This window comes from Herpailurus yagouaroundi, unplaced genomic scaffold (assembly GCF_014898765.1).
Source record: "Herpailurus yagouaroundi ecotype Mexico unplaced genomic scaffold, PumYag 141, whole genome shotgun sequence".
NCBI lineage: Eukaryota > Metazoa > Chordata > Mammalia > Carnivora > Felidae > Herpailurus > Herpailurus yagouaroundi.
The window spans coordinates 16020513-16047578 of NW_024412396.1; the positions used below are offsets into that span (position 1 = coordinate 16020513).

The 27066-nt window shown below is 36.2% G+C and overlaps 1 protein-coding gene across 1 annotated transcript in view; it reads left to right on the top strand.

Annotated features, from left to right (window-relative positions):
* Window positions 1–27066, top strand: part of TTC6 (tetratricopeptide repeat domain 6) — a 209369-nt gene that overhangs the window by 168688 nt on the left and 13615 nt on the right. The window contains exons 21-26 of the mRNA XM_040476984.1: window positions 7714–7848; window positions 9115–9264; window positions 10062–10202; window positions 11495–11608; window positions 14976–15095; window positions 20689–20762. Coding sequence (XP_040332918.1) covers window positions 7714–7848; window positions 9115–9264; window positions 10062–10202; window positions 11495–11608; window positions 14976–15095; window positions 20689–20762 — 734 coding nt within the window. The remainder of the gene's footprint in view (window positions 1–7713; window positions 7849–9114; window positions 9265–10061; window positions 10203–11494; window positions 11609–14975; window positions 15096–20688; window positions 20763–27066) is intronic.

Consider the following 27066-nt stretch of genomic DNA (forward strand, 5'->3'; position numbering starts at 1 on the left):
ATTTGCAAATATCTTCTCATATTCTGTCAGTTGCCTTTTGGTTTGGCTGATTGTTTCTGTTGCCACGCACAAACTTTTTATCTTGATGAGGTCCCAATAGTTAATTTATTTTAGCTTCTATTTCCCTTGTCTCTGGAGACATGTTGAGTAAGAGGTTGCTGTGGCTGAGGTCAAAGAAGTTTTTACCTGCTTTTTTCTCTAGGATTTTGGTGTCTATCTTAAATTTAGGTCTTTAATCCATTTTGAGTTTATTTTTGTGTATGGTGTAAGAAAGTGGTCCAGGTTCATTCTTCCGCTTGTGGCTTGTCCAGTTTTCCCAATGCCATTTGCTAAAGAGACAGTCTTCATTCCACTGGATATTCTTTCCTGCTTTGTCAAAGATTAGTTGGCCATAGGTTTGTGGGTCCATTTCTGGGTTCTCTATTCTGTTCCATTGATCTATGTGTCTGTTTTTGTGCTAGTACCATACTGTTTTGATGATTACAGCTTTGTAACACAGCTTGACGTCCGGGATTGTGATGCTTCCAGCTTTGGTTTTCTTTTTCAGGATTGCTTTGGCTCTTCAGGGTCTTTCCTGATTCCATAAAAAATTTAGGATTGTTTGTTCTAAGTCTATCAAGAATGCTAGTGTTATTTTGATAGGGATTGCATTGAATATGTAGATTGCTTTGGATAATATCAACATTTTAACAATATTTGTTCTTCTAATCTATGAACATGGAACATTTTTCCATTTTTTTGTGCCTTCTTCAATTTATTTCATAAATTTTCTATAGTTTTCAGTGTTTAGATTTTTCACCTCTTTGGTTAGGTTTATTCCTAGGTATTTTATGGTTTTTTTGTGCAACTGCAAATGGGATCAATTCCTTGATTTCTGTTTCTGCTGCTTCATTATTGGTGTATAGAAATGTAACTGAATGCTGAGCATTGATTTTATATCCTGTGACTTTGGTGAATTCATGGATCAGTTCTAGCAGTTTTATGGTGGACTCTTTCTGGGTTTTCCATATAAAGTATCATGTCTGTGAAGAGTGAAAGTTTGATTTCCTCCATCCTGATTTGGATGCCTTTCATTTCTTTTTGTTGTCTGATTGCTGAGGCTAAGACTTCCAGTACTGTGTTGAATAACAGTGGTGAGAGTGGATATCTCTGTCGTGTTTCTGACCTTAGGGGGAAAGATCTCAGTTTTTATGCATTGAGGATGATATTAGCAGTGGGTCTTTTGTATATGGCTTTTATGATCTTGAGGTATGATCCTTCTGTCTCTAATTTCTTGATGGTTTTTATCAAGAAAGGATACTGTATTTTGTCAAATACTTTCTCTGCATCTATTGAGAGGATCATGTGATTCTTGTCCTTTCTTTTATTAATGTGATGTGTCACATTGATTGATTTGCAGATATTGAACCAGCCCTGCATCCCAGGTATAAATCCCACTTGATCATGGTGAGTAATTTTTTTAATGTATTGTTGGATCTGGTTGGCTAATATTTCTTGAGAATTTTTGCATCCATATTCATCAGGGAAATTGGTTGGTAGTTGTTCTTTTTAGTGGGGTCTTTGTCTGGTTTTGTAATCAAGGTAATGCTGGCTTCATAGAATGAGTTTGGAAGTTTTCATTTCATTTCTATTTTTTGGAACAGATTCAAAAGAATAGGTGGTAACTCTTTTTTAAATATTTGGTAAAAGTCCCCTGGAAAGCCATCCAGCCCTGGCCTCTTGTTTTTTGGGAGATTTTTGATTACTAATTCCAGTTATTTACTGGTTATGGGTCTGTTCAACTTTCCTATTTCTTCTTGTTTCAGTTTTGCTAGTTTATATGTTTCTAGGAATTTGTACATTTCTTCCAGATTGCCCAACTTACTGGCATATAGTTGCTCATAATATTTTCTTATTATGGTTTGCATTTTGGGGTGTTGGTTGAGATCTCCCCTCTTTCATTCTTGATTTTATTTATTTGGGTCCTTCATTTTTTCTTTTTAATCAAACTGGCTAGGGGTTTATCAATTTTGTTAATTCTTTCAAAGAACTAGCTCCTGATTTCATTGATCTAGTCTAATGTTGTTTGTTTTTTTTTTTCTGACAGCATTGATTTCTCTTCTAATCTTTATTATTTCCTGTCTTCTGCTGGTTTTGGGTTTTATTTGCTGTTCTTTTTCCAACTCTTTAAAGTGTAAGATTAGATTGCATATCTGAAACCTTTCTTCCTTCTTTAGGAAGGCCTCCATTGCTATATACCTCCCTCTTATGACCGCCTTTGCTGCATCCCAGAGGTTTTAGGCTGTTATCATTTTAATTGGTTTCCATGTACTTTTTAATTTCTTCTTTAAATTATTGGCTAACCCATTCAGTCCTTACTAGGGTGTTCTTTAATCTCCAAGTATTTGTTGTCTTTTCAAATTTTTTCTTGTGGTTGATTTCAAGTTTCATAGCATTGTGGTCTGAGAATATGCACGGTATGATCTCGATCTTTTTGTATTTGTTGAGGGCTGATTTGTGTCCCAGTATGTGTTCTATTCTGGAGAGTGTTCCATGTGCACTCAAGAACAATGTGTATTATGTTGCTTTAGAATGTAATGTTCTGAATATATCTATTAAGTCCATTCGTTCAGTGTGTCGTTGAAATCCATTGTTTCCTTATTGATTTTCTGCTTAAATGATATGTCCATTGCTGTGAGTGGGGTGTTGAAGGTCCTACTTTTATGATATTATTATCAATGAGTTTCTTTATATTTAATTTATATTGGGTTTTTCCACGTTGGCATAAATGTTTACAATTGTTAGATATTCTTGGTGGATAGACCCCTTAATTATGATAAATGCCCTTCTTCATCTCTTGTTACAGTATTTATTTTAAAATCCAGATTGTCTGATATAAGTGTGGCTACTCTGGCTTTCTTTTGGCAACCATTAGCATGATAGATGGTTCTCCATCCTGTTACCTTCAATCTGAAGGTGTCTTTAGGTCTAAAATGGGTCCCTTGTTAACAGCATATAGGTGGACCTTATTTTCTTATCCATTCAGTGTTTCGTCCATTGACATTTAGAGTGAGTACTGAAAGATATGAATTTACTGCCATTGTGTTGCCTGTAGAGTTGGAGTTTCTTCTAGTGGTGTTCTCTGGTCATTTCTGGTCTCTATTACTTTTGGTCTTTTTTTGTTTTATCTTTTCTACCCTCAGAGAGTCCCCCTTAAAATTTCTTGCAGGGCTGGCTTAGTGGTCACAAACTCCTTTAATTTTTGTTTGTCTGGGAAATTTTTTATCTCTCCTTCTATTTTGAATGACAGCCTTGCTAAATAAAGAATTCTTGGCTGCATATTTTTCTGATTCAGCACACTGAATAAATCCTGCCACTCCTTTCTGGCCTCAAGTTTCTGTGGATAGGTCTGCTGCAAACCTGATCTGTCTTCCCTTGTTGGTTAGGGACTTTTTTTCCCTTGCTGCTTTCATGATTCTCTCCTTGCCTGAGTAGTTTGTGAATTTGACTATGATATACCTTACTGATGGTCGGTTTTTGTTGAATCTAATGGGGGTCCTCTGTGCTTCCTGGATTTTGATGTCTGTGTCTTTCCCCAGGTTAGGAAAGTTTTCCACTATGACGTGTTCACAATACTTCTACCCCTATTTCTCTCTCTTCCTCTTCTGGGACCCCTATGATTCTGATGTTGTTTCTTTCTAATGAGGCACTGATATCTCTAATTATTAAATCATGCTCTTTTGCCTTAATCTCTCTCTTTTTTTCTGCTTCATTATTTTCTGTAAGTTTGTCCTCTATATTGCTGATTCTCTGTTCTGCCTCATCCATCCTTGCTGCCACAGAATCCACCTGTGATTGCAGCTCAGTTATAGCAGTTTTTATTTCATTCTGCCTAGTTTTTACTTCTTGCAGAATGGGATTCTAATCTATTTTCAACTGCAGCTAGTATTCTTATTATCATGATTCTAAATTCTGGTTCAGACATCTTGCTTGTATCTGTGTTGGTTAAGTCCCTGGCTGTTGTTTCTTTATGCTCTTTCTTTTGAGGTAAATTCCTTAGTTTCATCATTTTGAAGGGAGAAAAGGAATTAATGAGGTTGAAAAAATTAAAATTAAAATTTTAAAGTTAAACTTAAAATTTTTAAATTAAAGTTAAAATTAAATTAAAGTTTTCTGCTATGATTTGCTACCATAAACCTCCTCTTTTTTCTCTCTCTTCATCTTCTTGGATGCCTATGATTTGGATGTTATTCCTTTTTAATAAGTCACTAAGTTATTTAATTCTTGTATCATGCTCTTTTGCCTTAGTTTCCCTCTTTTTTCGGGATTATTCTCCATAATTTTGTCTTCTATTTCACAGATTCACTGCTCTGCTTCATCCATCCTTGCCACGTGGCATCCATTTGAGATTGTGTCTCAGTTATAGCATTTTTAATTTCATCTTCACTGAATTTCACCTGTTATTTCCGCAGAAAGGGATTCTATGCTTTTTTCAACCCAGCTAGTATTCTTATTATCATGATTCTAAATTCTAGGTCAGACATCTTGCTTATGTCTGTGTTGATAACGTCCCTGGCTGTCATTTCTTCCTGTTCTTCCTTTTGGGGTGAATTTCTTCGTTTTGTCATTCTGGAGGAAGAAAAAAATATAAATAAAACATTAAGTTGAAAATTGAAAAACAACACAAAAAAGTCAAATAAAGGAAGCTGGATCCTAGGTGTGTTTTGGTTTGGTTGTTGAAAGAAACTTGACAGAATAGAGCAAAAAGGGAAAGAAAAGAAAAGAAGAAAAAAAGAAAATGTTTAAAAATTAAAACAAATGTCTACCATAAAATAGAATAAAAGGAAATGAAGAAAGTAAAATAGAATAAAAAGTCTATAAAAAATGAAAATATGGTAAAAAGAATTAAAAAATAAAAAGAAAACAGAAAATAAAAATAAAATTTTCTCTTTGTATCCAAGAAAAAGAAAAGAAAAACAAAAATCAAAAAACAAATAGATGGACCAGTAAACAGAATGAAATCTGAAATTACATACAATTTCCCCTAGAAGTCAAAGTATGAAGCACTTTATAGTCTACACTAAGCAGGCAGAAAGATGTATGGTGGTGCTCTAGGCCCTGAGCTTGGTTGGTGCAATTGGATTGGGCTTGGTGTAATGGCTCCTTTCTCCACTGCATGGCGCTGCTTAGCTTACTGGGGTGTATCGTTGTGGTGCACGTGTGCATGTATGCACTTGCATGGGAAAGGTGAAAAATCAGAATTTTCTTTGAATTGTATTCAATCTCTAGATTATTTTAGGGAGAATTGACACCTTTATGATACTGAATTTGTTTTGGGAATATTCTGACATTTTCTTAAAAATTAAACAAAAATTTATTTATATTGGAGGGAGAGTGAAAGATTGTGTGAAAGTGGGAAAGGGGCAGAGAGAGATGGAGACAGAATCTGAAGTAGGCTCCACGCTCTGAGCTGTCAGCACAGAGCCCAATGCGGGGCTCAAACTCATGAACCATGAGATCCTTTCCTTAGTCAAAGTCAGATGCTCAACTGACTGAGCCACCCAGGCACCCCTCTTATGTTTACTTTAACCTCTTCTCCTCTACTTATTGCTCTATAGAAATCTGGAATTACCTTTGATTGCCCTGTTCTATCCAATCAATAGGGATGTTCTCTTGATTCTTTCTAAATATCTCTCAGTTCTACTTCCTTTCTCCATTTCTATGGTCATTATCTTAATCCAGAACATATTTTTATTTTACTAGAATGATAGCAACACTGTTGCACTCTTCTAAGCTTTTATCCACATAACAGCTGCAGTAGTATTTTTAGAACATAAATATGCCTTACTTGGGTACCCCTCTAGATCTTCCCCAGGAGTCTTTTCAGAGAAGTGAAGAAGAGACAGGTAGGACATCAGCTAGCTATGAGAGGAAGCAGGAGGAAGTGAAGATGTATTTACTTTAATTTAAATGGGATGGAAGATTTTGTGGACTCAAAGAGACAGTGAAGGGGCAGTGACCCAGAAGAGGAAGGAAATAACTTGTGTTCAGGCAGAGCAGAAGGAGTAGGGGTCAAGAACACAGCTTGAGGAATCTAATTCCTTCTGAATTAGAATTAGAAATTTCAGAAGGAATTTCTCCTTCTGAAAAGGAGAAGAATAGAAACCATTCAAAATCAGGAGAGAAAAAAATGGAAATGGAAGAAGGTATAGATGTGTTGAAAAGTAAAAAGGAGGAAAATGGAGAAAGAAGGTGATGTATTTTTTTCTATGGCAAGGTCAAGTGCTGAGAATAAGGATGGAAAGATGGATGTTGAAGTTATATGTGAATTAGATGCTAAGTGGAAGCACAAAGGACACTTAGCATATCCAAGCTAAATCTCGTTGTTTATTTAGTAATTTAATATGATTAAGAAAATGGTCTAAAGAGTCACAAATATTTATATTTCCATAAATATATATGTTAGCTAATTATAAAAAAGTCATTTCTATCTGGAAAATTGAATTTTTTTCATTAGCAAATTTCAACTATTTTGACTAGTTTAAATGGGTGATTTTTTTTTTAATTTTTTTTTCAACGTTTTTATTTATTTGTGGGACAGAGAGAGACAGAGCATGAACGGGGGAGGGGCAGAGAGAGAGGGAGACACAGAATCGGAAACAGGCTCCAGGCTCTGAGCCATCAGCCCAGAGCCTGACGTGGGGCTCGAACCCACGGACCGCGAGATCGTGACCTGGCTGAAGTCGGACGCTTAACCGACTGTGCCACCCAGGCGCCCCATGGGTGATTTATTTTAAAATTTATGTATTTATTCTGAGAGAGAGTGAGGGAGAGAGTGAGTGGGGGAGAGACAGAGAGAGAGAGAGAGAGAGAGAGAGAGAGAGAGAGAGAGAGAAAATCTGTCCTGACAGTGCAGAGCCTGATGTGGGGTTCAAACCCATGAAATATGAGATCATGACCTGAGCTGAAATCAAGAGTCAGACACTTATCTGACTGAGCCACTCAGGTGCCCCTAAGAGGGTGATTTTTGATGTTAGTTTATTTTCTGGTGCCAGTGGATTCCCATTAAGAGCACAGTAGGACAGGGGCGCCTGGGTGGCTCAGTCATTTAAGCGGCTGACCTCGACTCAGGTCATGATCTCGCGGTCTGTGAGTTCGAGCCCCGCGTCGGGCTCTGTGCTGACAGCTCAGAGCCTGGAGCCTGTTTCAGATTCTGTGTTTCCCTCTCTCTGACCCTCCCCCATTCATGCTCTGTCTCTCTCTCTGTCTCAAAAATAATAAATGTTAAAAAAAAATTATAAAGAGCACAGTAGGACAAAATAAAAAACCACATCAGATATTATCATTGGAAATCTTTTACTACTTAATAGCTGTTCAGTATTTCTTTCAGGAAAATTACTGAAAAACTGGTCATAAACTAGTCTATAACTTTAAGCTGATTTTATACTACAAGAAAATAGCCTTAATAATTTAGAAATTATAGTATCAAAAGTGCATATCTATAAGTCTGCTTAAGTAGCAGATTTAGGAGAGACGCCTTGTTGGGATTCCCTGCCATCAGACTCCCTGCTTGGGTCCTCAGCTGGTGGTGCACTGACAAGGCCTGTGTCCTACTGTGGCCTACTGTGAAATGAGAGTAGGGCTGCATGCTTAGCATTCTTTTTAACGTTTAAGGCTGTCATATTAAATAAATGTTAAAACATTCCCTTCCATGTTTTTTTTTAACCATTCTAGGAAGCTATGAGAATGTTTAAAAAGGCGTTGGATATCTTTTCTCATTCTGATAAAGGACCAAATGCCATAGCAGCTTCAGCAGACTGTCTGTATAACTTGGGCCTTTGTTACATGGAGGAAGGCAACATACAAATGGTATTTTGTGTATTTAGGAGCATAGGTTTTTTGTGATTTTGGAAATTGATTTCTTGAATTCAGTTCTATTTCTGAAGGCTACCTATACAGCAATCGACTAGACCAAAGTTTCTTATAAAGGTTGGCTTAATACAATCAGTCTGCACCCTGCAATGCCTGCTATATCATTTTATTTACTCAGTACCTTTTATTTGATGTTGGTTTGCCAACAGTATTCCAAAGACTAATGTGCGTTTCCCCAAAACAATAAATCTAACTGTAAGAAATTGTTATAGCAGAATTTTTTCATTATGTTAACATGAATTTACTCATTAAATTGTAAACATTTTAAATTGAGTGCTTCTGAGTAATACTATAGAATAAATAGAACATGAGTAGGATACTAATTTCTTTTATTGACAACTGAACAATTCATATCAGATTGAAACTGGTTATTAAGATGGTCAGATTCATTGAAAGCCAGTTGACTCAGTTATTATGTATTGATCCAATATTCGGCTAATTTATATAATTCTCCATTTTAAAATTGTCAATGATGTGATAAATAAGCAATACAATTGATATATTTACAGTGGTTAATGTTGGATATTCCATAACTGAATCTCCCTATACACAGCCATAGACACAGATGCGCACGCGCGCGCACACACACACACACACACACACACACACACCATTCCAGTCTTTGTATTTAGGGGTGGACAGTGTTTGAAACTTGAATCTCCATAAACTTGAAGAAGAGTTGCACTTGATGAGTTGTTCCATTAAGAAATTCCAATAAATATAAAATTAATTATAAATACTTTCTATGTTTTTAGTCCTTTTGGACAACCAGAGCAAACCAACATTTGCATTACAACATTGGGGAAATTTTTAGAGTTCCATTGTTCAGAAATGCCATTACTATGTATCTGCTATGGTTCTTGGGCCCTCATAGAAAATAAATGTACTGGTTGTGATTTCTTTGAAGAAACACATTATGAAGAATAACAATTAAAATTACACCTACAAAAGTATTGGTATCTAACAACATGGATTATATAGATATCAGTTTGGGAGTAAAGGAATCTATAAATTATAGTAATAAACCTGACTTGTTTATATTACTTTTGTTTTCTCCACGAATTTCACTGGAAAATGTATTTAAAATGACCAAAAATAAGTGAAAGCTTTTAAACAATTGTTATACACTGTAATTTATTAACATTTTAAGTTAATCTATTCTACTCCCTAAATGATTTTCTTTTTAACAATATACTCTCCTAGGCTTTTGATTGTTTTACAAAAGCTGTGAAAGCAAATCCTGATTTTGCAGAAGGCTTTTATCAACGTGGTCTTTGTAAAGTAAAACTTAACAAGGATAGCTCGGTCCTGGATTTTAATCGTGCAATTACCCTCAATCCAAAACATTACCAGGTATTTAAATGAACAATTTCAGTGATTTGGAGAGTGTGTTAAATTTGCTAAAACTATTCAAGCCTTTATACGTTGTTGTTATTAGTTAGCAAGAATCAGTTACTTATACCTACTTCTTAGCCAACTCTGTTTTGATAATCCATATATCTGTATTTCCCTTTGAACTAAAGATGTTATTTCCAACAGTGATATGTTATATGTAAAGGTGCTTTCTGAATTGTGATGTTTATAAGTATTGTTAATATTTTACTATACCTATTAATAATTATAATTTTATATACTGTTATTAATTTCATTTACTTCTTATTTTGCTATCACATTTATTCTTGCCTTTTAAGAGGCTGGAGAGATGACACAAGATTGCATCTTGATTTTAAAAGCCTATGAAATTTGAATATGGACTAAATATTAGATAATTTTAAGGAAATACTATTAATTTTGTTAGATATATAATGATAGGGTGCTTATGTAAGAGAATGTTTACATAGTGGAAAACTAGGGGTGAAGTATTATGTCTACAACTTATTTTTAAATAATTCAGAAAAAAATAGATACAACAAATATTGCAAAATAATAATTATTGAATCAAGATGGTAGTCATATGGATGTTCATTATACTATTTTTTCTATTATTTTATATATTTGAAACATTTTCTAATAAAAGAGTGGGAAAAAAGACTATATTTTATATAATCTTTGGGTGGCATGGATTTGTTCAAACTATTACATATTTGGGGGGAATTGATGCTTTTACTGAAACTTCCATTCTTGCTTTCCTCTGCTCTTTCTCTGAAAAGGCGTATCTAAGCCGAGTAGCCTTCTATGGTTTAAAAGGAAGATACTCCAAAGCAATCTTGAATTGTAATGAGGCCATCAAAATTTATCCTCAGAGTGTGCGTGCCTATATCTACAGAGGAGTTCTGAAATACTACAACAAGGTAGGGCGGTTTCCTGCCTTGTTAACTGAGATTTTAGAGTGCTCTGATGCCAAGTTATGACTTGCTTCCTTTTTTTCTCTGTGAGAGGAGAATTGCCAAGGTATAAAGGACAGAACTGCATAAGACACTTTATACTTTTTTCACAAAATAGTGATATTTATTTTTGACATTTGAATTTTGAATAGCACTTATTATTTATCTGATTAAGAAAATAGTGTATATTTATTATAGAATTTGGAAAGTACACAGGGGAATAAAGGGAAAGATTAAAATCACCTACTATCCCCACCATCGAATGAAAATTCCAGAGGGCATTTTGGTGTATTTACATTTAGTCTTTTTTCCCCGGGGGGAAAAATATAAATATATATATATAGATATATATATATATATATATATATATATAATCCAAAATTGGGATTATGCTACCTATAAATTTGTTGTGCCTTCCTTGTCACAATACTTGAGGGTACCATTTTTAACAACTGAATAATATTCTACCATATTTTATTCTTAATCACTTTATTGTTGGACATTTGGATTGTTTTACATATTTTACTATTTTACTATATTACTATCTTCATACTGTTACACTGAAAACAAAGTCATTGCTTGAGTTTATGATTGATTCTTAAGTGGAAATTACTGGATCAAAGGGTGTGAGCAGTACCATTGATATCTGATACTTCATGGAATACATTGTTTCTCCCTACTTTTCTTTTCTGACCTTTCTTTGTAACTATTTCATATGAAATACTTTGCAAATAATGCCTGAAAGCAAAGGTAAGACCTTGTATTACATGTTAATTCCATGAAAATTACTATCTATAGAAATGAGTGATCTAAGGTATCAGGAAAGCATCAAAGAGGAAGTGAAGGAGAACATGGGTAGGCAAAATGGCGATTATGTGATCTAACAGTAAGAGTGACAGAAGCAAGCTCTGATGAATATTTGCTGGATAAATATGGCTTATTTCTCTTTTACTAATAAGAAGTATAATTTTCTTTTTGCTTTATAGCAATATTGGCAAAAAAAATAATCATCTAAGTTAAAGTTGTTTGTATATTGAATTTTATTTGAAGGTAGGAGAAACATTATTATAATAATTCCTATCAAAAGATCTTCTTAATTAACTCTATGAAAAATTAGGTTACTTGTCTTAATTTCAAATGATATGCAGGTGGTTGAATGAGTGTTCAAAAAATTCTGATAGAATCAAGAACTTATTTTACAATTAAATTTCATTCCATTATGATTAACCCTTGTTATCTAATTATTTTTTTCTTTGTAGACTTATAAGCTAGCAATTACAGATTTAACTACAGCTATCAACATGGACAAAAACAGTTACATAGCATTTTATAACAGAGCCTTATGTTATACCAAGATAAGTGAGCTTCGAATGGTAAGATGACCATTTTAGTAAACAACATGTTAACGCATTTGTAAACACATTTAAAGTATGTGTAAAACATGTTTTTCTTATTTCTGTTATAATTTTGAAAAATAATTCCTATGGAAATACACACACACACACACACACACACACACACACACACACACACTTACGCACTTGAGAAACCAAAGAACCATTTCAAAGAATATTTAGTGTTTTTGTTGGTCCTCACCAAATATTTTTATACCAATCTCTGCAATGTCAAATGAAAATGACTTTTACAATGCTTATATAAGCATTTAAAGGCATTTATAAATTAAAATATATTGCATAATTCTCACTTGAGTAAATGTTTCTACTGATACACTGCTTGCAGAATTTTTAAGCAGTGATCACTAGCAATGTTGTTGCTTTAAAATCTCAACATTAGCCAGAACAGTTTGTCAGGGTGTTTTTTGTTTTTTGGTTGGTTTTTTGTTTTTTTTTTTTGTACACTGTTCACACCACGGGCACAGCAGGGAGTTTTGAATGATGGTTTCCAAGACTGGGACCAGTGACCAGTATTGCCTGTGTATTTATTATGAAGCTGTAACTAAAGGCTACAGTAACCATTTTTCTCAATTTGTCATGATCTACCTTCCACCAGTGCAAGGCCTCTTTTATATTTTCTAATCTTCCCCATCTCTTTCCTACTCTTGTAGGTTTGGTCCTTTTCCAGTGGAGATTCCTCACTGGCCAGCTGGTCTCAGTCTGTTAGTGTTCTGTCCTATCCTCTTGCTTCCCTTTCTCTGTTGCCTGCTTGTCTTCCTTTTTTTCTCTCTACTTCCATAGCCAGTGAAACATTCCTTTAAAAAACTACATCACATTCCTGCTGTTCTGTGTGGGTACACTCCTCCAATCTCCTTGAAATTTGGACAGTTAAATCTGTTTAAAGCATTTGGAGATTTAGAAATTTATTTGCTATGGAAGGGAAAAAGTTGAGAACCATTTTTTCTACCTAAGGACTGTAGAATTCCTGGTAACCAGTCTGTCAGGTTTCCTCCAGAAATGTTGACAAATGAATAACTAATTTTTAACAAAGGAGTTGTTAAGATTCTAAGAGCTAATTAAAGGATCATTTATCAGAGAAACCTGCATAGCAGGTGTCTTTGACAACTCCCTCCCCACCCCCATTCCTGCCTTTTCTGGGTAATTCTGAAGCCACAAACAATGGACTGGGTAGGGGCAGGGAACTCCCATTTTTGTTATCTCTGATATATAACAAAGTCAGTGTTCTATGAATGGGAAAAATGTAAAACTACCTACAGACCTAACTAGAATAATAACATATTGGTTATGTTAGAGCTGCTCTGTACCCAACACATTTCATCTCATTGAGTCATTTTACAGAGGAGGAAATGAAAGTAGGGAGAAGTTAGAAACACAACCAAGTCCCAGAGAGAGTAGAGACCTGCATTGGTATTCACAGGTTTGTTTGCTTTTGGTTAACAGTCTTTAGGTGGCTTTGTAAAACCATCTGACATGGAGCATGTGGACCGGATGTCATTTAACAGTGTCACCTCCTCTCTTTTTGTCTACCTCCCTGTTTCTCAGGGAGAAACCGTGATTCCTGCCATCACTAGACTGAGGAAACCCAAGTATCTTTCTGTAGAAAATGTACTTAGGCTTTCTTCCAAGATATACTTTCATAAAAACTAACAAAAGGTGAATTCTGCCTTCTACCACCGTGTATTAATATAAATAACAGTTACCACTTACTTAGGGCTTATTGGGTGACAAACACAGGGCTAAATCCTTTACCAACATAAAGTCAAATATTTTTTTTTTTAATTTTTTTTTCAACGTTTATTTATTTTGGGGACAGAGAGAGACAGAGCATGAACGGGGGAGGGGCAGAGAGAGAGGGAGACACAGAATGGGAAGCAGGCTCCAGGCTCTGAGCCATCAGCCCAGAGCCCGACGCGGGGCTCGAACTCACGGACCGCGAGATCGTGACCTGGCTGAAGTCGGACGCTTAACCGACTGCGCCACCCAGGCGCCCCTAGTCAAATATTTTTAAGTGGACTTTTACAACAACAATATGATAAATTACCTCCCAGTTTTGCAGACGAAGAAACTGAGGCTTAGTGTTAAGCAATTTGCCCAAGACTGAAAAGCTAAGTAAAAATAGCAGAGGCATGATCCAAATCCTGCTCATTGACCTTCATGAAATCTCATTTCCCAGCTTCTGTTTCCTCTTGTGTCACATATTCAGTTGCTTAGTGGATCCCTAAGGCATCTTACAGATTTTACATTCTGTTATTCTGTGAAAGGAAAATTGCTAACATTCTAGTTTTGTTTTTGTTTTGTAAGTATTACGAATTATTTTTACAGCCCTGGCATAGGCCCACTGATAATTATGTCACAGTGAACATATAGGACCTTTAATTGTACAGTTCTTTTAGACACTTGAGTGCCTAGTAATGAAACACTAGAGAAGGACCAATGAGCAAATAGCAAAATAATATTATTTGCATTTTCAGTTAGTATGTGCTACAAGTGTGTAAGTTTTGGCCCTTTTCTGATGAAACCACATGGCTTTTTTGGACAAAATATTCAGCAGGAAAATGAGTTAAAAGATTTAGTTCCAACCCAAATTTGCCATATTCCTGGTACCTGGCATAGAGTAGATGACCAGTAAAAACATACTTAGTCAGTGAATAATATAATTTAAAAAGATTAAAGTAATGGAGAAAGGTCCTATGAGTTGATCATTCTTAGTTTAGAATAATGAATGTCTTACAGAACACAAATATGCTTATCAAAGTGCTTATCAAAAGAGTGCTTATTTGTTGTGTATTAAAATCTATTTACATTGATTCATGATTTATTCAACAAAAATTTATCTGATTTCTATTATGTACAGGCACTGAACTAGTTACTGGCTTTACAATGGTGAGCAAAATAGATAAGCTCTACCTCCATAAAACTTAGGTTTCAGTGAGGAAAACAATAAAACACTAAAAATAAATTAAATTTTAAAAGGTAGCAAGTGCTCTGCTTTCATGTCAACAGTCATTTGGTGAAACTACTGAGGTGAGGGAGGGTGTTGCATGCCCCCCCACCAAACCATACACAATAAAAATGCTTAGAAGCGTTTCACAGATAACATGTGAAAAGCGAGCAGAGTGTGGACCATTTATTAAAGCATAGCAGTATCTATAACACTTAGTTAAGGGGACCCTTTAAATCTAAAGGACTATTTTTGGCCATAAATGTACGTCATATTAAAGAACTGATGTGAGGTCCTAGTTTGGGCATAAACACATTTGTTCATAGCCAGTGTAGTGAGACTTTAGAGTTGAATCCAGGTTGTAAGTGGTTATTTTATTTTTAGGCATTAACAGATTATGGCATTGTGCTGCTTCTTGATGCTGGAGAAACTGTGATGTTAAACACCTTCATTAACCGTGGACTCATCTATGTAGAGTTAGAGCAGTATACTTTCGCACTGGAGGTAAACCTTGTTTCCTTGCAAAAATGAACCTACTTGATATTGCATGTTCTGTTCTGAAGACTAGTGAACAAGTTTCTTTTGGTATCAAATGGCAATATTAATGAGCAATAACAACTTTAGCAAGAATTGTATTGAAGTACTTTGAATGAATAAGAGAATCTTTGCCAAGAAATCGTGTATGTTTACTTTGATTACAGGGAGACATCTAATATGTAAAAAAAAAATGTTTCTGATTTGATGAAGTATCAAAACACTCACCTCCCCCCAGGGAATATTTTGGCTACACACAAAACTCAATTATTTGGCAAATAGAATGATTTACGTATTGATTTATTTTGCTGCTCAGTGATAATTCTTTCTCATTCACAATTTTCCTCATTCCCCATTGACAATATATCAAAATAAATCTGTTTGTTTTGTTTAGGGCAGAAAATAAGTGCTCAAAATAGGCTACTGGGAATAGACTTTTTAGTGGAAACAGGCACTCAGAATTGCAATGGAAGATAGCATCTGTAGTGTATCAGAAGAAAAACAGGTGGTTTAAAATGTATTTTAATAATTAATTATTGGGGCACCAGGGTGGCTCAGTTGGTTAAGCCTCCGACTTCAGCTCAGGTCATGATCTCGTGGTTCATGAGTTCCAGCCCTGCGTCGAGCTCTGTGCTGACAGCTCAGAGCTTGCTTCGGGTTCTCTGTCTCCCTCCCTCTCTGCCCCTCCCCTGCTTGTGCTCTGTCTTGCTCCCTGTCTCTCTCTCTCCCTCTCAAAAATAAACATTAAAAAATTAAAAAAATAATTATTAGTTATAATTAAACAAAATTCACTATTATCATTTTTATCTTATTTGTATTTTCTATTTTAAATTAATTTTGGAATTGATATGAGGCAAAAATTAAATAGCAATTTGAGGGTTGTAGTTAAATAGTGGCAGTTTTGCTTTTGTATGTCTGAAGAACCACAACAGAATAATATGGAGTGGAGTGGTTCCTAATTTTTTCACCTCCAGACATGGCTTATATCATTTTCCTATGCCTGGGAGCCATCTTTTGAGATTCTGCCCCCCTCCCCCCCAGAATTACTTATTGTTAAGGAAGTGCCTGAGAAACCTTATTCTAGGCAATATATAGTGTGATGAAATGCAATTTCAAGATTTGAACTCCTTCAGGTTTTGGTTTTGAGATACACCATTCAGAATTCTCTCAGGTAGGTAGAGCTCCATCACTTCTTTGGAGTAGGCAAGTAAGCTCTGGAACTCTGGGCACCAGTGTTGGGGTGGAGCAAGTGAGGACAGTAGGGGTTGGGAGCAAAATACCTCAGCCGCTGGAGAATTTAATATAGGACCTGTGTTATCTAACAACTACATATTTATTTAGTACTTAATAAAATCTTTCAACTAAGAAGTACTGGGGCAAGATTTGAGCTCCGATCTTTCTTGATTCCAAATCCTATCTTCTCTCTGAAAAAGCAGGGTACTGGCATTGGCATTGAAGCCTTGGGAATCAGGAAGACCAGAGTTCCAGTTCTTGAGGACCTCATGGTCTCAGGGGAATCATTCTGGACCCTTCTCTTTCTTTACCCCACATCTAACTCATGAGCAAGTCCAATCAGCTCTACTGTCGAAGCATATTTTGAATTCGTCACTTCTCATTTTTGCCACTGCTGTCCTCCTAATTCAGGCCTTTGCCATCTCTTCCCTGGACTCCTGTAGTAGCTTCTTAATTGCCTTTCTGCTTTTGCTCTTGTTCCTCTACATGCTGTTCTTCACACAGCAGCCAGAGAGACCTCTTAAAAACATAAAGAAGATCAAGTTATTCCTTTGTTCAAAACCTTCCAATGGCTTCCCATCACATTGAGCATAAAATATGAATCCTTGACTATGGCCAGCTAAGACACTACATGGTCTGACTGTTGCCCATTGATCTGCCTTCATGGTCAAATACTCTTCTTCACGCAAGTCACTCCACTCTGGCCTTTTGCTTTTGCTTGGAAATGGCAGGCTCCCTTCCTGCCTCAGAGCCCTCACACAAGCTATTCCCTAAGCAAGCACGGAACACTCTTCCCACTGATCTGTCTGTGGTGCCTATCTTGCTTTCATTTCAGTTTCTGCCCAAATGTGGCCTCCTTAGCAAAAAAGACCATAGATTAATTAAAATCCAATGTTTAAAAACTTAAAATAAATCAAAATAAGTCTAGAAAGGGAAAACAAAGGGACAGAAAACAGAGAAAACCAGCAGAAAACAAATAATAAAATCGTAGACCTGAATCTAATCATATCAGATGTTACACTAAATAGAAATGGGCAAAATATGCCAATTAAAGTAATGAGAATATCAGATTGGAATTTTTTAAAAAGCCCCAACTATATTCTGGCTATAAGAAATATACTTTAAATGATATAAATAGGTAAAAGTCTAGGAAAAAAGCATGCCCTGCAACCACTAATTAAAAATAAAAACAAGAGGGGCGCCTGGGTGGCGCAGTCGGTTAAACGTCCGACTTCAGCCAGGTCACGATCTCGCGGTCCATGAGTTCGAGCCCCGCGTCAGGCTCTGGGCTGATGGCTCGGAGCCTGGAGCCTGTTTCCGATTCTGTGTCTCCCTCTCTCTCTGCCCCTCCCCCGTTCATGCTCTGTCTCTCTCTCTCTCCCAAAAATAAATAAACGTGGAAAAAAAAATTAAAAATAAATAAATAAATAAATAAAAACAAGAAAAAAAGAGTTTTTTCTTCATGTAAAGTAAAAAAAAATTAATTTAAAAACTAAATTAAAAAATGTAAGTTGAAAGAAAACCCAGTGAAAGTATATAAGACTTTTAATATTAAGATGGCTAAATAAAGCAAGCAAGAGAAACAGTCTTAAAACTGCCCAGGGAAAATTTTTTAGTGGGAGTAATTGATTAATAGTGAGGTTAAGTAGGATGAGTACTGAAAACTTATTAGTTAATTGACAGTTGTATGACCTTCATAAGAACACGTTGACCAGGAAGTAGAATGCAGCATTTAGACTGGCATTGTTTAGGAAGTTAATAGTTAAGCTGGTTGGATTAAGAACACTTGTTTATCCCTTTGCCCTCTTGAAAACCTACCAGGAAGACAGTAAAGGAATAAAAAATATATAATTCCACAAAGTTCAAGATAGTGGAAAAGAGTTGTTCATGGCACCCCAAACTACTACTCAAGATTTTAATACCTCAAACTTAAAAATAAATGAATAGCCAAGGTTCCTACACTTGAGTGAAGTAAAACAGAGACTGAAACCAACAAATGCATGGCCATAGGTATATGGGATGGTGGCAGGAGGTGTGAGGTGCATGGAGCGATGGTGTAAGATAGCTAAGTATTATCCTATGGTGGAAGTTAAACCTGATAGGATACTCATGTTATTTAGAAATCGGAAGGTAAATAGCAAAACAAAAAACAGCAAGTTGTAAAAAGAATCGCCTCTGGGGAGTGGGAATCAAGTAAGGAGAGGGGGAACAGGAGGTTACTGTAAGCTTCCTAGCTTTATTAGACCCTATACACTGTATACACAGGTTGCTTTGATAAGAATAAAAATAAATAAACAACAAATGTCTTTAGAGGCAGTTTACAAATTACAAAATGAAATTGGCCTTACTTTTTCTTAATTTTTTAATGTTTATTATATATATTTAAGAGAGAGAGACAGAGAACGAGCAGAGTAAGGCAGAGAGAGAAGGAGACACAGAATCTGAAGCAGGCTTCAGGCTCTGAGCTGTCAGCACAGAGCCCAACATGGGACTCGAACTCACGAACAATGAGATCATGACCTGAGCTGAAGTTGGACACTCAACCAACTAAGCCACACAGGCACCCCTAAAATTGGCCTTATTAAACAACAAGTAGAAGTTGAGGGAATGTGGAGACATGGCAGCCATTGGTGATGACCATGCTTTCAAGGAGATGTTCTTTCGAGGACAAGAACTAGAATGACAGGGCATGTGTAGTTTGGTAGTGGGAGAATTGAGGGAAGGCATGTTAGGGTGGGGCAGTGAGACAAGGATTAAAGATACAGAAAACAGCAGGACTATGATGGAGCAGGTATCCAGAAGAGACAGGAACGAATGAGGTCCCAGCCCACCCTCTGACACAGAAAGCAAGACAGTGCGGGTGAAGGTCTTTACAAATAAACTCAAATCAGTGGAGGGAATGAGAGTTGGGACTTTGCTTTGTGTAAAAATGACTTGGTGTGGTTTGTTATTTATGATCTCCATATTAAAGAAAAGATTAATGCAGATGAGAAAAATAATAAAAATGCTGATAGCTTTATTTTGAGTAATGCTAACAGTCATCATTTATGTCTATTGCTGATCATTAATGTCTAATTACCATATAGTGTAATAATGGTTATATATATAAAGTCAGGTTGACATTTATAAATTTTATCTGATTACAAAACGGAAATTGGTATTCTCAACCTTTTAGGTTTATGATCACTCCCCACAACTCCTCAAATTAATAGGAACATTTAAACAAATCTCACACTTACAAATTTCCCTCTATTTTAGCCAAATGATCCTTCTAGAGGAGTTAGCTACCAGCATATTTGATTAGATTATATTTGATTAGACAATGACTTTCTTATTTTCTCCCAAATATTTCCATTTGGTATCAAAATTTCCTTCAGGAATCTAAGTGGGGAATCCACATTCGCGGGTTGGTCTCGGTAACTAATACCTTCCTCCCCCAGTAGGATCGCAGAATGCTCATTTGACCCCACTACTCCATCTTTCACCCCAGTATTTGTAGAAAACTCATTCTATCCCCAAAAGATAGCCAGCTTCCTCCCTCTGGCACAGCCCTGGAAGGTTTGTGGAAGAAAGATGGGAAGGAGATAGAAAAGGGGGAACAGAGAAGGACAGGGAGACGATCTGTTAAGCTTAGCCCATCTCCGGCACCTACTAGAGGACAACGTTAGGGCCACAGCATCAGATTTAGCACTTTTAATTCTCTTAACAACCTCTTCCCCAGGGTCATTCAGGTCTATCCTAGCTGACTTCTCTAACTCAAAATCGTGGGGTTAGAGTTTACATTGCTCCCTCTCAGGAGGCTTCTAGGATTCCTGCACAAAATGATACACTCCTTCCCAGAAGTGTGGATTCCAAAGGTAGGAGTAGCCTTAGCTAATCCACATGAAAGGCCCAGTTATACGCTTTAACTGGGCCTGAGTATCTGCTTGTCTTATAGACATGTATTGCCAAAGCTTGTCTCCAAGTGAATTTCTCTTTCTATCTAGATGAGGATGTTTCTGGTGTTGTGCACTCAGAAAACAAAAACAAAAACAAAAAACAATTAAAAGAAAGCAAATGAAATATCTCCTTACACACATCAGGGCAAAACCACAAGGAAAGCGGAGACTAGTAGCGTAAGATTCCGAGTGAGTTTTCAGTTATGGGTTTCCTCTGCTCCATCGATTCTCACTAGCTGTGATACTAAAAGGAAAAAAAAAAGTTTAGGAAGATGTATATTTTTAATGCTTGTGTTAAGTATGTTCATGGTAGAATCAAAGTTAGAAGGAAGTTTAAGAAAGCACAGAAGATCATGTTGCAAAGTTAACAAAGCCCTGTAAAACTGTTTCAGGATTTTAAACAAGCTGCGCTGATAAGCAAGACTAATGTGAGCCTTTGTCAAGCCACTGCCATGTGCCATCACAGGTACGGAGTGCAATGTATGTTGACATGAAAGCAGGTAGGACCAACAAATTTATAGTAATGCTAGAAGAAAAGAAGAAACAGAGGAAAATGTTGTGGAAGTAACAGAGTACAAAAATGGGGAGAGACACAAAGCCTCCCTATAAAGTAGTGGGGGGCACACCTGAATGTGTCATTCTACCTTCCAATAAGTGATTTAGCCAAGTGTAGAAGAAAATACCTGTATCATGGCATTGTGGTACCCACCTGCTACACCCCAGGACAGGACCTTGGTAATATACTGAATAAAATCATGCATAGCTTGAAATAGCTAAAAATAAAATCAAATTAATTAATTTTGTTCATAAAATGGAACTAGCTTTTAAAAAGCATGTTTCTTGGAAGAGAGGGTGATTTCAAAAAGTAATACATTTTCGGGGCCCCTGGGTGGCGCAGTCCGTTAAGCATCCGACTTCAGCCAGGTCACGATCTCGCGGTCCGTGAGTTCGAGCCCCGCGTCAGGCTCTGGGCTGATGGCTCAGAGCCTGGAGCCTGTTTCTGATTCTGTGTGTCTCCCTCTCTCTCTGCCCCTCCCCCGTTCATGCTCTGTCTCTCTTTGTCCCAAAAATAAATAAATGTTGAAAAAAAATTAAAAAAAAAAGTAATACATTTTCAAGAATATTTTGCATTTAGAAAACATAGTTCTAAATCTAAAACCAATTACAATAATACCAGTAAATATCCACAAAATACAATAAAATCTGCAAAAAAAAACCCCATATTACTAAAACATTGTTACCTGTTTCTGGGGATATTATAAAAATAAGTAAGTTGTAGAAGGGGAGAAAAGAGCAGTTACATAGGCTAAAATACAGATGGTGATCAGTTAATAACTTAGATAGTATTGGGGGTACCTGGGTGGCTTAATCAGTTAGGTGTCTGACTTCGGCTCAGGTCATGATCTCACGGTTGGTGAGTTCGAACCCTGTGTCGGACTCTGTGCTGACAGCTCGGAGCCTGGAGCCTGTTTCAGATTCTGTGTTTCCCTCTTTCTCTGCCCCTACCCCACTCACGCTCTCTGTCTTTCTCTCTCTAAAAAATAAATAAACACTGAAAGAAACTTAGATAGTATTAGAGTAGATATATTTTGTTAACTATAGTGTTTCTATATATACATTTAGCATCTAAAAATTAATTTCTGGTCATTTTGCTTTTAAAAGCATAGAGGTTCACACATGAAGATTTTAATGTGGAATAAAATGTATTTGAGTAAGTAATAGTTTACAGCATTATTTTTCATGAAACAATAGCAATTAATTGGAAGGGAAATTAGGATATTCATAAACTATGTAGACTAAGCTGTGTAAATATCCAACTTAGAGAATAGAATACAGTTTGAATTATTTAGGAAATCAACATTCTGTTTTTCCCTTTAGGACATAGGTAGTACAGCTACATTTCCCTGTGAGAGTAAGACTTTTTTTTTTTTTTAACAAACATAGTAATCTAATAACTCAGGCATCACTGAGTTAAAAAGCATTTATTTTTCTATAGACAGCAAAACATAGTCACACCACTGTCTGTGTTAATCCAGCAACCTTTGCATAACCCATCTCTTTAGGTAATTGTCATTCTTAAAGAGAGATGGACTAATGATGACTGATGTGTTTGTTTTGGTGGGTGAGTGCAGACCAAAAATGTCTGAGGTCATTGTATTCTCTTAAAATTAAAAAAAAAGACTCCAAAATTTTTCCTAACCTCATTCCTATGTTTAGCAACTATTAGAGACAGTAAAGTTCTCTCTCTATCAGTTCCTGATCTCTTTTATGAAATGTAATCACTGAGTCTATATGGCAGAGCCTCCTTAAGCTGATACTGCTTTGCAATTCCAAATAACCCAACTTTCATCAGCCGACTGGAATCTCTATTGTCCTTTAATAAAAGTAGAATTTAAATCAACAGTAAAGCCCTGATAACTCAACAGTCCCAATGCCATGTGGTTTCAGTTTTACTGAATTTGGCAATAAGGAATGTTTAGTGATTGGTTGTATTTATTTCAGGAAACGTATTTTTGCTTTTCAAGGTATGCCATAACATACTTTTACCACAGCAGCATGGTTTCTAAGTATTGAGATTCATTATTGATGTCTTCTAGTGGGGAAAGTAAAAGTTTTTTCATTTGGAAAATTCAAAAAAAAGAAAAAGGAATAAATCTTTAAATTTTAGGACTTTGATCTTTGAACTCATGGGGTTGCAGACTTTTGAAGTATGCCTTTGTATATCTCTGGCTCTCACTCTTGTCGTTGCTAGGAGACAACATTCCTTAGGCTGAATATCCTACTTGTTGTCCAATTTGGTCACTAAGAGTGTTATGGTAGAGTTAATTTTTAGATCTCTTTGAGAAAGCCACCTTCAGATTAAAAAAAAAAATGGCACAGAGAGAAAGCCTGATTTACTCAGAATTATATATCCTATCCACTTTTTACTCTGGCACATTTATTTTCCTATTCTTACATTTGCATAAAATGTTTTTGAATCCTGGACTCTGCAAACCACATTCTTTAGTTTTGGGAGGTATTTATGATTTATTTGTACAACTCAGTAGCGCACATCTGGTCACGTATGTGATTAATTTGAAAATGCAGTGGACCTTTGTGTCTGTGGCCTCACCTGCACACTCAGCACATGGTCCATAGTTATGGACATTGTAATGAAAATCATGCACCTTCCCCAGTGATCACGTTATTTTTAAATTTATAAAAGCACATTTTATTTTAGAAAAACTAATTTAATATACTTTTATATATATTTGTAATTGATGCTTAACAATTTATGTCTTGATTAATATGTATCTTGATATAACATAGATACTCAACCAGTTGTTTACTATTGTTTCCCAATTGTTTAACTACATGTGATTATTTAACAAGAGCTTCAATCTAGGATATTGTGTGATATTCACATCTTCAGAAAAATGAAATTGCTATGTCTATAGTGGTATCTGTGTCATTTCTTTTTCTGTCTCTGGGAAGACAGAAGTCTCTGGTTTTGGCACTGTCCACCTCCTCTGGACTTAATTTTTAGTCATTGTCAGCTTTGAAGAATTTGCGAGGTGTCTTTCAAAGTTCCTTTCCAGCTTTAAGCTTTCATAATTATTTACTTAGCCTGAATAGACTAGGTGCTCATTACACTTTAGGGCTGATAACTAGATAGGTATAGAAAAATAGCTTTGATTTATTGCCTCATTTTTTCTTTTAAAATTTGTTAGTTTAGGGACACCTGGGTAGCTCAGTTAGTTAGGCATCTGACTTTTGATTTCTGTTCAGGTATGCTCTCACAGTTTGTGGGTTCAAGCCCCATGTCAGGCTCTGTGCTGACAGTGCAGAGCCTGCTTGAGATTCTCTCTCTCTCTCTCTCTCTCTCTCTCTCTCTCTCTTTCTCTCTCTCTCTCTCTCTCTGCCCCTCCCCAGCTCATGGTCTCTCTCTCTCTCAAAATAAATATCTGATAAGGGGTTAATATCTAATATATATAAAGAATTTATACAACTCAATGCCAACCCCTCCCTCCCCCAAATAATTAGATCAAAAATAGGCAGGGAACTTGCATAGATATTTTTCTAAAGAAAACATACAGATGCCGAAGGGTACATGAAAAGATGCTCAACATCACTTATCATCAGGGACATGCAACTCAAAACCACAATGAGAGATTACCTCACACCAGTCAGAATGGCTAGTACCAAAAAGACAAGAAATAACAAGTGTTGGCGAGGATGTGGACAAAAGGGAACCCTCATGGTGCACTGTTTAGAATGTAAATTGGTGCAACCAGTGTGGAAAACATTAAGGAATTTCCTTAAAAAATTAAAAATAGAAATACCATATGATCCAGTGATTCCATTACTTTACCCAAGGAAAACAAAAACAGTAATTTGAAAAGATCTGTGCAGCCCTATGTTTATTGCAGCATATTTACAATAACGAAGATATGCAAGTAACCCAAATGCCCTTCAGTAGATGAATGGATAAAGAATATGTGGTACACACACACACACACACACACACACACACACACACACACACTGGAATTACTCAGCCATAAAAAAGAATGCCATTTGCAACAACATAGATGGACCTAGAGGGTATTATGCTAAGTCGAATAGATCAGGCAGAGAATGACAAATGTGGAAGTTAAAAAACAAAACAAATGAGCAAACAAACAAAAACAGAAACAGACTCCTAACTACAGAGAACAAATTGGTGGTTTCCAGAAAGGACAGGGATGGGGAATGGGCAAAATAGGTGAAGGGGATTGAGAGGTACAAAGGAAAACAGAATGCGTTATCCACTTTTAGAATGATTCCTGTAAGCAGTGAGACTGCAGCCTCAGGCATTGTTACCCTATATTCAGTGAACTTTTACCTCTCCAACAGTGCCAGTAATCAGGAGAGAAGCACAATTTCACTGTAAACTACTGAGGGAAGTGAACTTGTGTTTTCTTAGTAACAATCCACAGAGAGAACTCAGTGGGTACCAACTGACTCATGTATGTGAATGTTCACTTTTGCCTGCCTATACTAGAAGGAAGGACTAGCTAGCTTCCTGGTATTTCACTGTTGATTCTTGTATGATCTTCTGACAGAACACCTGATGCCCCATGTTTGGGGAGTGTTTGCCAAAACATGCAGCAAATATCCTAAGTACCACAATTATTCTTCATGGCTTAGGCATTAAACAATATTGAATCATGTTGTGAGAAACTGAATTGCTTTTCAGCCTCAAACTGAATTCTTTCTCAAACCTTATGAATACATCAAGGGGAAAGTCTCAGCCAAAATCTAGTCTTAATAACTTTCCAACACTTTGTAATAGAACTCAGGTTCAGTTTTCTACAGACCATAGTATCCAACTCCAATAGCTATTTATTTTTACGGTTGCTTTCTATTTATGGTATGAAATATTAATTTTCTACTTATGGGATTGAAATTAAGTTGTCTTTTAAAATAAATCGAGTTAAGGGGTGCCTGGGTGGCTCAGTCGGTTAAGCGTCTGACTTTGGCTCGGGTCATGATCTCACAGTTTGTGAGTTTGAGTGAGTTTGTGAGTTTGTGAGTCAGGCTCTGTGCTGACAGCTTGGAGCCTACAGCCTGCTTCACATTCTGTCTTCCTCTCTCTCTGCCCCTACCCCACTCATGCTGTCTCTCTCTCTCTCTCTCTCTCTCTCTCTCTCTCTCTCTCTCTCAAAAATAAACATTAAAAAAAAAAATAAATTGAGTTAAGTAAAAAACAGTGATTTGGCCTAAAGAAAAATGTTCAGTAAATGATAGCGTAGCTAGAACATAGGGCAGCTGTCACAAAGGAGGGGCTGAAGTTTGGGGAACACTATAAAGAGATATTCCTGAGTAATATCTAGGAGATGACAGTCTAAAATAGTTTCCCTGGGCTCCATGTATTTTATGAAGGAAAAATTAGTAAAGTAGTGGTGCATCTTGTTAAATTTTGAGACCGTTTTGAGAAGTAATGCAGAAGAGCCTGGGAGAAAGATGGCCATCTTTAGTGAGGGTTTCTTTGCTCAGTGGTTTTCACACGTGCTCATTTGCTCTTCAGAACAATTTTGAAAAATTAATGTTAATTTACACATTCAGGTTTAGGTCTGAGCTTTCTTCTGACTACACTGTTGAGATATCAGATCTTGTGCACCAACAGCAGGTAGATTTAAAGCAAAGAATGTGAGCAGAGATGACCACATGAAAAAGCGTGACGTTTGAGGTTATGGTTTACCCAAGTCTGAATCCTAGATATTGCACACTGTTGAACGCCACTATGCTATTTACTGCACACAGACTTTTCTGAGCCATTTTATTTTCATCTACAAAATGTAGAAAATTATAACTAGCTTAAGAATTGTTGGAGGGATTAAGTGAAATAGCATAGGTAAAGCATTTAGCACAGTACGTGGTATGTAAGAAGTTACTCAGTGTTAGCTCCCTCATTCTAGAGACTGAATATAATTATTAGATATGCATATACGATGGAAAAGTGACTATATCTGCCCACGAACAAATATTTGATTATTTTACTAGCTCTCATCCTACCACAAGAGAATAATTAGGGATGAGAGATAGAGTTATCATTTATTCACATGTGTTCACAAGTTAATAAATTGAACGCATTTCACTTTTTTTTTTCTTTTCTCCTTTCCTGGTGTCATAAAGAAAGCATTTCCCTTTATAGAAGATCTGATATAGGCATGCCATGTGATAAAAATTTGGTTCCTTTCATTGTATAAGGAAATGTGAAATACATAAATACATTTATTTTAATCTGA